The sequence below is a fragment of the Molothrus ater genome, chromosome 25 (genome assembly GCF_012460135.2).
Source record: "Molothrus ater isolate BHLD 08-10-18 breed brown headed cowbird chromosome 25, BPBGC_Mater_1.1, whole genome shotgun sequence".
NCBI classification, from domain to species: domain Eukaryota; kingdom Metazoa; phylum Chordata; class Aves; order Passeriformes; family Icteridae; genus Molothrus; species Molothrus ater.
This window is the reverse complement of record NC_050502.2, coordinates 3,520,968-3,533,096: the sequence shown is the minus strand read 5'-3', so window position 1 is coordinate 3,533,096 and position 12,129 is coordinate 3,520,968. Positions and strand designations below refer to the sequence as shown.

Here is a 12,129-nt window from a genome sequence, read left to right as displayed (position 1 = left end):
ATAAGCCTGAAAAAGGCCCCACGTTAACAGAGGATTAACCCTTAAAAACAACAGCCTTTTGCATATTCATACACTTCATCCATGATGCATAAATTCCATTCAAACACAGGATTCTGTCTGGGCAGGGTCAGCTTCTTCCTCTGAATCCTGACAGCGCCTTTGAGGCAGGAAGAACTTTGTTTCTTCTGATAATGGAGCAATAAATTCTCTTTCTCTGAAAGATTCAGGTGTCCCGTGGCTGCTGTCTCACTGCGAGTCCTTTCTTTAAAAAAAATATCTTACACAGCACTGTTTCTATTTTAACATTTTGTTATAACCTAAAACTATATTTAACACACTGCTTAAGAGAATTAATACAGCATCACTTTCCAACACAACACGTATAATATTCATTTGAATATTTGCAAAAGGCCAATCATAAAATACAAATGTTTCACATCTAAAACTATATTTAACACACTTCTTAAGAGAATTAATACAGCATCACTTTCCAACACAACACATATAATATTCATTTGAGTATTTGCAAAAGGCCAATCATAAAATACGTGCATTTTTCACATCTGACGTTCCCAGGGCTGGTTCTCACCATTTCCTGCTCTCTCCCAGGAATGCAGAGCCCGGGCTGGGTGCCACCATCCCTCTGGCAGGGCTGGCCTGGTGTCCCTGTGGTGCCAGGGCTGGAGCCAGAGCTGCCACCTGAAAGGCACCGCTGGCACTGCCACCCTGCCCGGTGCCACCCGCTGGCACGGGGGCCTGATCCGGGCAGGAATGAGGAACACCCCGTCCCAGGGGAGGCAGCAGGGTTATTTACAGCCCCAAAATGAAGGCTGGAATGCAGGAAGGCTCCAGAAGGTTCCAGCTGCCCCCCCCCCCCCCCCTGCAGCTCTCAGGGCTGGGAGAGGCTCTGGGGTTTTGGGGTTGGTTTTGGGGTTTATCTCTGGGGGAATTGCTGGGGCACAGCTGCTCAGGGCCTTGCCAGCCTGCTCCAGCCCTGTGGGGACATGTCCAGAGTCACCCTCTTTCAGGGACCGTGTCACCTGCCTGTGGCTGTGGGCTCAGCCCTGTCACAGCCCCTCTCCTTCACTGGGAGCTTGGGCACATCCCCACACTGAAGGATTTGTGCGGTGAGACACCCTGGCTTGGGGAGCAGAGCATGTTCTGATGGTCAGAGCCAAGCCCACCAAGCCAAATTCCTGCCTGGAGCTCCACAAGGACCTGCAGAGGAATTGGCACCCCCCAAAAATCCCACCCAGCCTGCAGAGAGCACCTGGCAGGGGCTGTGTGCCCTCACCTGGGACTGGCCCGTGCTCTCTGGGCAGCCCTCAGGTCACCTTGAGCAAGGGCTCTTATCTTATTTGTAAAATAGGTGTAAGATATCTGCCTCCAAATGTGCTCAGCAAGGTCTGCCCAGGGCCTGGGGACACCAGCAGCTCCTGGGGCTGGGTGGGAGCACCCAAAATTCCTGCCCTTGGAGCAGCCCTGAAGGTCTGGGAGAGCCCCCAGGCCAAGGGGGGCCGTGTGGAGCATCCCATCCCATCCCATCCCATCCCACCCCATCCCATCCCAACCCATCCCATTCTCCTGGAATTCAGGCTGGGGGCTGCTCCAGGCACTGCCTCCCCCACCCCTCAGGGCTTTCTGCCCACCCTGACCCAGCAGAGTCAACCCCAAGGTGGCTTTTTCACTTCAACCATTGAATTCCTGTGAAAGGAGGTTCCTCAATCTGAAAAAAAAAAAAAAAAAAAAGAAAAAAGAAAGAGGAACTTTCCCTAAAAAAAAAAAAAAAAAAAAAAAAAAAAAAAAAGTGGGAAGGTGTGTGGAGGAGAACGAGTGGCTTTCCTCAGGGGGAAAGTGATTGTGGTCCCATCACTGCTGCTCTGTGCCCTTGGGCAACTCATTAAGGCCCAAAGGCTTCGATGGCAGGGAGATAAGCCCTGAAATAAAGCTGAAATTGTTCAGGGCTCTGAGGTCAATGCCTGCAGAGGAGCTCGGGTGTTGGACGTGAGGACCTGGAGCAGGAGGAGGCCCTGTCGCCCCTGGTCAGGGAGATCAGCGGGCAGATTTCAGATGAAAGCTCTGCCTGCTTTGCCTTTTTGAGGAGTTTGAGGAGCGTTGGTGCTGCAGCCGTGCCGTGAGGCCAGGGGCAGCTGAGCTGCTCTGAAAGAGTGCGTGGTTAAAGGGCATTAAAGTTAAATAAAGCATTTGTGTCCAGGTGGAACCTGGTGGGAGAAGGATTCACTGCCCTGAGCCTCACCCAGGGCCTGAGGGAGGCTCTGCTGCTGCCCTGGTGATACCAAAATGGGCCAGAATAATCTTTTTCACAGAGTTTGAAGTATTTAATCTTTGAACTCCATTCAGCAACTTCAGAAAAACTGAATTTTTCTATTCTCTGTGTTATCACTGATGGCCTCATGCAGACCTGAGGGAGCTCAGGCAGGGCAGTGTGGGGAGACAAATCCACATTTTCCCTGTGTTCAGCACGAGTGGAGCTGCAGATCGCCATTGCCTGTGTCTGTCCACACTCTGAGGAGCTGATCCAGACAGAGCCCAGCCTAAACCAAACCTAAATCTGGGCAATTTGGGCAGCAGGGACCCACCAGCAGGAGGCTGAGGCTGCTGCTGCTCCCCAGCTCCAGCTCACCTGGAGCTCCCGTGGGAAGGTGGTGCCACCCCTGTGCCAAGGGAGCCCTGCCGTGGGAGCCCTGCCGTGGCTCGGTCCTGCCCCAGAGCTGCTGCCCAGCCCTTGGCACGGGCACCATCCCACCCTGACCAAACCAGTCCCGCAGGGGCTCCTGTGGCTGCTCCTGCCACTGCTGTCCCTGCCCCGGGCTCTGTCCCACGGGGGATCCTCAGCACCTCTGGGGGGCTCTGCCAGGGAGGGCTGGGACAGGGGCACCACCCCGTGCCAGGCTGGCAGGGCCACCCTGCCCACCCCACATCCGAATCCTGACCCTGACCCTGATCCCAATCCTGACCCTGATCCCGATCCTGATCCTGATCCCAATCCCAATCCCAGTCCTGATCCCAAACCCGATCCCGATCCTGATCCCAATCCTGACCCTGATCCTGATCCTGATTCCGATCCTAACCCTTATCCTGGTCCTGATCTTGGTCCTGACCCTGACCCTGATTCTGATCCTGATCCCGATCCTGATTCCAATCCCATCCTGATTCTGATTCTGATCCTGATCCCGATCCCATCATGATCCTGACCCTGATTCTAATCCTGACCCTGATCCCAATCCCGATCCTGACCCTGATCCTGACCCTGCTGCTGTGGGGAGGCTGCCCGAGACTGGGGCTGGGCGCTGACCTCAGCATGTCCCAGCTCTGGCTCCAGGCTGGCCACAGCCCCCAGTCCTCCCTGCGTGCTGCCCCTGAGCCCTGCCATGTCCCCAGACCCCCCTGTCCCCAGCCCCTGGCCAGGCACAGCCCTGGGGCCAGGCACAGCCCTGCCATGTCCCCAAACCCCCCTGTCCCCAGCCTGGGGCCAGGCACAGCCCTGCCATGTCCCCAGACCCCCCTGTCCCCAGCCCTGGGGCCAGGCACAGCCCTGTGGCCCCACAAACCCCACACATGGTGTCCTCTGGGGTGGGACATGGGGACAGCCCCTCCCGTGGGCTGGGCTGGAGGAGAAGCAGCAACTTCTGCTGTGGTGGTGGGCAGGGAGGCACAGGGTGAGGGGATGGCTGTGCCTCACACCTGGGCTGCCTGTGTGTCCCTTTTGGGGACAGCTGTGACCGTGTGCACAGGGGTTTTTGGATTGGGGAAGAGACGAGGATCTGACTCCACGTTTCAGAAGGCTTGATTTATTATTTTATGATATATATTACCTTAAAACTATACTCAAAGAATAGAAGAAAAGGTTTCATCAGAAGGCTGGCTGAGAATAGAATAGGAAAGAATGATAACAAAGGCTTGTGGCCCGGACAGAGAGTCCGAGCCAGCCGGGCTGTGATTGGCCATTAATTAGAAACAACCCCATGAGCCCAATCCCAGATGCACCTGTTGCATTCCACAGCAGCAGATAACCATTGCTTACATTTTGTTCCTGAGGCCTCTCAGCTTCTCAGGAGGAAAAATCCTAAAGCAAAGCTTTTTCCTAAAAGATGCCTGTGACAGACAGCCACCCCTGGGGGGACAGTCACACCTTGGGGGGACACTCACAGCAACCCCATCAGTGCCACCCCCTCACTGGGGGGATATTGAGGAAAGGGACAACAATCATTCAGCCCCAGGAGCGTTCTTGGGAAGGAATCCCGGTGTGGCACCGGCCAGGCCACCACCCCAGCCGGTCCCAGCCGGGTGAGAGCCACCAGGAGCGGCCCCGGGGCTGTGCTGACACCTCCGGAGGTGTTTACTGCCCTGCGGCCCGCTGGCACCACGGGGCACAGATAAAGCTTTGCGTGATGCCCTGGCTTTGTTTGTCACGTCTGACGCCTTTGAAAGGTCACCTGGAACTTTGAACCCCTGGCGTTTATCAGGGCAGCTTTGAAGTGGCTGAAGCCACTGAGTTACCTCAGTCCCAGCTCCAGGTTAATGAGATTTCTGCTTCCAAACAGGAAAACTTGGCGGGTTTTGGTTCTTTTTGCAGCTTTTTAAGGCATTTACCAGCCTTTATTTAAATTCTGGCATTTCAGGGTGGCTTTGAAGTGGCTCAAGCCACTGCATTACCCTCAGTCCCAGCTTCAGGTTAATGGGATTTCTCCTTCCAAACAGGAAAACTTGGTGGTTTCTGATTCTTTTTCTGCAGCTTTTTAAGGTATTTTCCAGTGTATTTAAATTTTCACACTTCAATAAAAGAATTTAATCCCACCTGGCTGCAGGTGCCACAGGCTGGGGCAGGTGGACATTCAGGGAGAGCATTTCATGGTGGGCTTGGTGATCTCAGAGGGCTTTTCCAATGTAAATTATAAATTCTGTGATTTTGGGCACTGCTGCCTGTGCCTGGGATGTGTCTGGGGAAGGAGCAGCGGAGGAGCTGCTCTCTGCCAGCCTCACAGGGGGATTTGGGATGCAAATCCACCCTCTCCAACCCTGCTGCCACCTCTGGAAGCAGTCAGGGCTCTCAGGGGTAATTGAACCTCAGAACAACGAAGCAAACTGGGAGTTGGGGATTTAGGGTGAGTGGGGGGTGCCAATTCCTCAAATACTGAGGGCAGATCTTCTGCAAGAGGGTTGGGATGGTTCCTCTTTGGTGATGGCATCGGGGGGGGGATTTTACTGATTTTTGTCGTTTCAATGGGTGAATGAAAACCTGTCGGGACAGCAGAGCAGCTGGGAAATCTCTGGTTGTTAAACTGAGCAGGAGGACTCAGTTTGGCTCCTCAGCAGTGGCCACAGGCCGGGGTGAGCTCAGGAACTCAGGTGGCTGCTCAGGAACTCACTGAGTCACACAAGGCAAATATTTTCCCCTTTGATTTTCACCCTGAGAAAAATCTTGAGCTGACCTTGTTAATCCCACGTGTTGCAAACCTCCCCTGTCCTTTATCGGGTTTCGGGATAGTGTTACCAGCTTAGCACCTCTGGCTGCTCCTGCCAGCATCCTGCCTGGCACTGTGCCACCCTGCCAGCTCTCCTGGCTGTGCCAGGGCTGCCTGGCCAGCAGGACACCCTGCCCAGAGGCATGGAGGGAGTAGAAAAAGCTGTAGCTGGCTCCAGCACGGTGCTGCACATCTGTGATGTGTGCTGGGCAGGATTTCTGCACGCTGGTGATGCCACTGGAGATCCTGCCAGCTCCTGAGGCTGCAGCATCCTCACAGCCCCGATTCTTCTGTCTGGAATGATGCACAAAGTGCTGGGGCCATGCTCAGTTGGAGCCCAGCAGCTCAGAGCCTGCCCAGGGCTCTGCAGAGGGCAAGGTCTGACCCCGGCCCTGCCCACCCTGCCCAGGGCACCCAGCTGGACCCTGAGCCAAGTCTGCAGCTCCCACCTGGCTCCAGCTCCTGCCACTCACAGGTTCCAGCATCCACAGCAGCCCTGGGCCGTGCCAGAGGCGCCCAGCCCCAGCTCAGGGAGCTTCCCCTGCCCTGAGGGCGTTTGTGTCTGCTCAGCCCGGGGTGTCCAAACTGCTAAAACCGATCAGGTTTTTGTTTGCCAGTGCTGGGAGCTGCTGGGAGAAGGGTGTGATGAGAAACAACATTGCTGCTGGCACGGGCAGCGCCCAACACCCCTGTCCCAACAGCCCCGGAGGGGCCAGGGTGGGCCGGGGGATGCTGGGTGTGAGGGGGGCTCCAGGCAGGCACAGGGTGGGGAAAGGGCATCCAGAACGTGGGGAGGAAATAGTTAATGCCCCTCTCCTCCCAGTAGGAAGGGACAAATCCTCTCCCCGGCCCAGTGCCCAAATCAACAGGCGGAGCGTTGCGTAAGGACGAGGGTGGGAACTGTCCGGGGGTGGGAACTGAACTGTCCGGGGTGGGAACTGAACTGTCCGGGGTGGGAACTGTCCGGGTGGGAACTGAACTGTCCGGGGGTGGGAACTGCACTGTCCGGGGTGGGACCTGAGCTGTCCAGGGTGGGAACTGAACTGTCCGGGGTGGGAACTGAACTGTCCGAGGGTGGGAACTGAACTGTCCGGGGTGGGAACTGAACTGTCCAGGGTGGGAACTGAACTGTCCAGGGTGGGAACTGAACTGTCCGAGGGTGGGAACTGAACTGTCCAGGGTGGGAACTGCACTGTCCGTTCTCTCCGGACGGGCGCTCCAGACACAGCCACAGCCCCGCTTCCAGCTCGAGTTCCAGCCCCAGCTCCATCTCCACCGTCAGCTCCATCCCCATCTCCATCTCCAGCCCCATCTCCAGCCCCATCTCCAGCTCCATCTCTATCTCCAGCCCCATCTCCATCCCCATCTCCACCCTCAGCTCCATCTCCAGCCCCATCTCCAGCCCCAGCTCCAGCTCCATCTCCAGCTCCAGCCCCATCCCCAGCCCCATCTCCATCTCCAGCCCCATTTCCATTTCCATCTCCAGCCCCATCTCCATTTCCATCTCCAGCCCCATCTCCATCTCCAGCCCCATTTCCATTTCCAGCCCCATCTCCATCTCCAGCCCCATCTCCATCTCCATCTCCATCTCCATCTCCATCTCCATCTCCATCTCCAGCCCCATCTCCATCTCCAGGCCCGTTTCCATTTCCAGCCCCATCTCCGCAGCCCCCACGCCCCCCGCGCCCATCCCTCGCTCAGGTTTTGCCCTTCCTGAGCGCAGCTGCCCTGCCCTGCCCTGTGCCCCATGGCTGCTGTCCCCATGGGCAGCCTCCGGGACACTCTGTGGCACCACTGCAGTCACTGGGGGGGTCTGAGGGGGCTGGCGGAGGGCAGGGGGTGCCTGGTGACCTCCCTGGGGATCTGAGTCCATCCAGCCCGGCCAGGGGGATGCTGCAGCCCCAGGGATCGGGGACAGGGGCGGGAAGGTGCCCGCGATGGATGCAGGAGGGAAGAGGGAGCCCGGCTCTGCTCCCAGCGGGCTCCCTCTGCCGACAGCTGCCCTGGCCAGGCCACCTCTGCACACCCACTTCGCACCTCCTCCTCCTCCCCTGACCCAAAATTTACACTGGAAAATTAAAGTAAAGTAAAGTAAAATAAAATAAAATAAAATAAAATAAAATAAAATAAAATAAAATAAAATAAAATAAATAATAAAATAAAACAAAATATAAAATATAATAAAATAAAAGCTAAAATAAAATACAATAAAACAAAACAAAATAAAATATAAAATATAAAATATAAAATATAAAATATAAAATATAAAATATAAAACATAAAATATAAAACATAAAATATAGAATAAAATAAAATAAAATAAATAATAAAATAAAATAAAACAAAATAAAATAAAATAATAAAATCCCAGACCCGAAACGTGTCCCCCATCCTTGAGCAGCTAAACAGACTCAGGGAGGGAAGTCTGGAGCTCCCACCCCACCCTCCTGCTGTGGGACCTGGGGAGCGTTTCACAACACATAAATATAAATAAAAATGAAATATTTAATTTCCTTTTAAAAAAACAAAAAAGAATACCCCTGACAAAGTGCTTTTTTGAGAATCCTCCCCAGTGAGGCAGAAGGGGGAAGGTGTTTGATGGGGGATATGCATGAGAGGAGGGGAAACTGAGGCACGGAATAGCTGCCTCCACAGTGGCAGGTCCCTGTGCCGAGGCCAGCAGCCCCAGCTGTCCCCTCAGGGCAGCCTGTAGCCCCCTGGGAGCCGCGGGGCCACCAGGCTGTGCCCTGGGAAGGGCCACCCGTGGTGCCCAGGTGTCTGGAGAGCCCTGCCTGCATCCCTGGCACCGTCACCACAGGGACATTGAGGGCATGGGGACAGGGCCACCACCGTGACACTGAGGTGATGGAGAGCAGCTCCAGAGCCGTGGCAAGCAGCAAATCCCGGGAGGAGCAGGCAGCTCGTGGTGTGCCCAGCCCTGGCACGGCCCTGGTGTGCCCAGCCCTGGCACTGCCAGTCCCCGTGGGCAGCTGGGGTGGGCAGCGGGCACCGAGCCCTGGGCAGGGCTGCACCGTGGCGTCCAGCAGCCCCGGGGTCAGCAGCAGCTCTGCTTGGGCTTGTCGTTGGGAGTGAGCTTGATGGAGTCGGTCAAATAACTCTCAAAAATCCCTTTATACTGGAAAAGAGGCGGAGAAGGGAAAGGATGAGCGAGCGCGGCTCCGAGCCGGCCTGAGCGGCCCCGCGGTTCAGCCCTGAACTTGTGGCTACCGGCAAAATGCGGGCAAAAGCCACCTAGCGCAGGGCTTGGGGACACCAATGTCGCCGTGGCACGGCCGCTAGAGGACAGTGCTGGAGCGCTGTGGGCTCCATCACTGCGGGAAAAGCACACGGCAATTCCTGCTCCTATTGATTTAGGGTCAAGCACTGCTGCGTTTCTCATTCCCGGGGCTCTCCCTCGCAGCAGGAGCTGTTCCACACGGGAGGATCTGTCAGGTTAATCCCGGTTTTACCCCAAATTTCCCCCCAGCACAGCTCGGAGCTGGAGGGTGCTCACCGTGCTCAGCGCCTGTTTCGCCAGGGTCTCGAAAGCCTCGGCCACGTTGATGTTGTTCTTGGCACTGACCTCGAAATAGGGGATGTCCTTCTCCTTGCACCAGGCTGAGGCCATCTCCTTGGACACCTGAGGGATGGGAGGATGGAGCCACAGCCCAGAGAGGGGACAGGGGACCCTCCTCACCCATCCAGGCACTGCTGGGATGGGAGGATGAAGCCACAGATCAGGGATGGGACAGGGGATGGGACCCTCCTCACCCATCCAGGCACTGCTGGGATGGGAGGATGAAGCCACAGCTCAGGGATGGGACAGGGGATGGGATCCTCCTCACCCATCCAGGCACTGCTGGGTGAGCCACAGCTCAGGGATGGGACAGGGGATGGGATCCTCCTCACCCATCCAGGCACTGCTGGATGAGCCACAGCTCAGGGATGGGACAGGGGACCCTCCTCACCCATCCAGGCACTGCTGGGTGAGGAGGTGCTGGCAGTGCCCGAGGTTGTCATTCCTGCTGCCTCTGGTGGGGACAGTCTGTGCCCCAAAGAGCAGCAGGAGGATGTTGCTCATCCCCTCCCAGAGTGCTGGGGGAGGTGGCAGCTCCTTGCCTGGAGCTCTGGTTTGTGTGAGGACAGGGAAAAGGCTGGTTCTGAGGTGAAGGATCCACCCTCAAAACCATTAGGACCCTACAGCATCCCAGTCATGGAATTGTTTAGGTTGGAAAAGACCCTTAAGATCATCAAGTCCAGCCATTAACCCAGCACTGAACCATGTCCCCAAGGGTACAGCTGTACAAGTTTTAAATCCCTGCAGGGGTGGTGACCCCAGCACTGCTGATCCTGCTCTCCCTGCTCCACCCTTACCTGCCGGTCACTGAGGTCTATCTTGTTCCCCAGCACCACCATGGGGAAATCCTGCTCCCTGGGAATGACCTTCTCCAGGAAATCATCTCTCCAGTTGTCCAGGGCCTCAAAGGACTCCCTGTCTGTCACGTCAAAGGCCAGCATGCAGCCGTCTGAGCCTTTGTAGAAGGTCGACACCATGGACCGGAACCGCTCCTGTCCCCCTGTGTCCCAGATCTAGGGCAGAGGAGGGGACACGACAGGGGCAGGGTGGGTGCTGCAGCCCACAGGAGCAGCTTCAGGGGGTGCCGAGCCCCCAGAATTCCTGTGGGATTCCAGTGCGGTTCACGGATGCTGAAAATCAGGCTCTAAAAATCAGGCTCTAAAAATCAGGCACTGAAATCTGGGCTCTGAAAATCAGCTTGAAAATCAGGCTCTGAAAATCATCTCTGAATATCAGGCTCTGAAAATTGGGCCCTAAAAATCAGGCTCCAAAAATCAGGCTTTGAAAATCAGCTCTGAAAATCAGGCTCTGAAATTTGGGTTCTGAAGCTCAGCTCTAAAAATCAGCCCTGAAAATCGGGCTCTGCACCTCATGACCGCAGTGGCACTTGGGCCCAGCAGGCCAGGCTGGGACACAGAGCTGGGATCAGGGTGGGCACTGCGGGCAGTGCCAGCTCACCCCGCTCACCTGCAGCTTCAGGGGGGTGCTGTCCACGGGCAGGACCTTGGTGAGGATGCTGGCGCCCAGCGTGGTGCGATAATCCTCGTAGAACTTCTTGTGCACGTACTGGTGCAGCAGGGAGGTCTTGCCCACACTGGGGACGAGGAAAGGGGCACTGGTGAGGCTTTGCCCAGCTCAGGGGACACCCAGCACACGCAGGGGGCTTCCCTCCCTGGCCAGCTCCTTACCCCAGAGCTCCGATGATGATGATCTTCAGATCCACCTTCTTGCTGGCATCCATGGACAGGCCCTGGGGGCGAGAGGGGCTCACGGGGGCTGTGGGGATGGCACCTGGGTGAGCCCTGGGGTCCTGTCCCTGCTGCCACGCCGGGATGTGGCTGTGCCCTCACCGTGCCAGCATCACGCCCGTGCCATGCCAGCACTTGTGTCCCAGGCATGGTGGGGACAGAAAAACCCCCCCATGCCAAGCCCAGCCCACGTCCCCGCCCGCTGCCGAGGAGCCGCAGCACGCCCAGACTCGCCGGTTCATCACCATTCAAAGCTGCCGGGAGCCACTTCCCTGCTTCTCCCACCCCCTCTCCAGCGCAGTCCCTCCCCCTAGGCCTGGCACGCACGCCTGAGGTCCTGCTGAAAATTAAATTTATTAAAGAAGACCCCAGCCAGAAGGAATTCCTTGATGCCTCAAGCACAGCCCAGGGAGCATCCCAGCCCAGGAGCACCCTGAAATGTCCCCCCAGGATGTGTCCCCATCATGTCCCAGTGTCCTCAAGTGCTCTGAGCCTGGCCAGGACCCCTGAAACCCCCTCCTCAGGTGGCACCAGCATCCCCCAGCAGCCGCAGCAGCCCCATCCCCACGGCAGCGGCCAAGGCACGGATGGAAACGCTGGCAGCCTCATCCCTGCATTTTTCCCTGATGCGCTGGCCAGCCCTGCGCCATTCCCCCTTGGAACACCAGCGGGGAGCTCCCAGCTCTAAAGCTCAGCCCTGAAAATCAGCTCTGAAATCAGGCTGCAGGCCCCCCTGCCCCCTCTGCCCCCCGTGCCCAGCCGCGGGCATCATCCTGGGCACGGGCACAGCCTCGTCTCTCAGCACACACAAACTTCCTGGTGCTTCCGCCAGCTTTTTGGGACGCCAGATGTTTCTAAACTCAAAATGGAGTTTCCTCCCCTCGCTGCTGCTCCGCGGCTCTGGGCTGCCCCAGGACTCACCTGCGGAGCACTCACCTGCCGGGCAGCCGCGGCTCCCGGCTCCGCTGCAGCCGGCCCGGGCAGGGGACGGGAGAGGCGAGAGAGGAGGATCCGGGAAGGGGCGGCCGATCCCTGCCCTCCCGGGGAAGGCGGCTACGGCGCCCCGCTCCGTGACATCAGCAGAAAGGGGCCGAGATGCCGGCGGGGCTGGAGGAGCCGCGGGCAGGCGCTGGGGTGTCCTTGGATTTGCCTTCGATTCCCGGCTCTGCCCAGTGTCCCCGGCTCGGGCTCCGATGGGGAAGGAGGTTCTGGAATTTGGGATGGACTTTTGGGCCGCTCCTCTGGCTCAGAATCCCCTCGGTTCCTTTAAAAGGGTTTTCTGACCCTTTATCTGCGTCCCTGCTGGGCAATTGTTGAG

At 57.0% G+C, this 12,129-nt stretch overlaps 1 protein-coding gene across 1 annotated transcript; it reads right to left on the bottom strand.

Moving 5' to 3' along the window:
* Positions 1-7,973: 7,973 nt before the first annotated feature.
* RAB7B (RAB7B, member RAS oncogene family) lies at positions 7,974-11,804 on the bottom strand. Its single transcript, XM_036398451.2, has 6 exons — positions 11,733-11,804; positions 10,752-10,839; positions 10,531-10,657; positions 9,861-10,076; positions 9,001-9,126; positions 7,974-8,622 (listed from the first exon to the last, which is right to left on the bottom strand). Exons 2-6 carry the CDS (start codon positions 10,802-10,804, stop codon positions 8,542-8,544), a joined length of 603 nt encoding a protein of 200 aa, XP_036254344.1. The 5' UTR covers positions 10,805-10,839; positions 11,733-11,804; the 3' UTR covers positions 7,974-8,541.
* Positions 11,805-12,129: the final 325 nt, after the last annotated feature.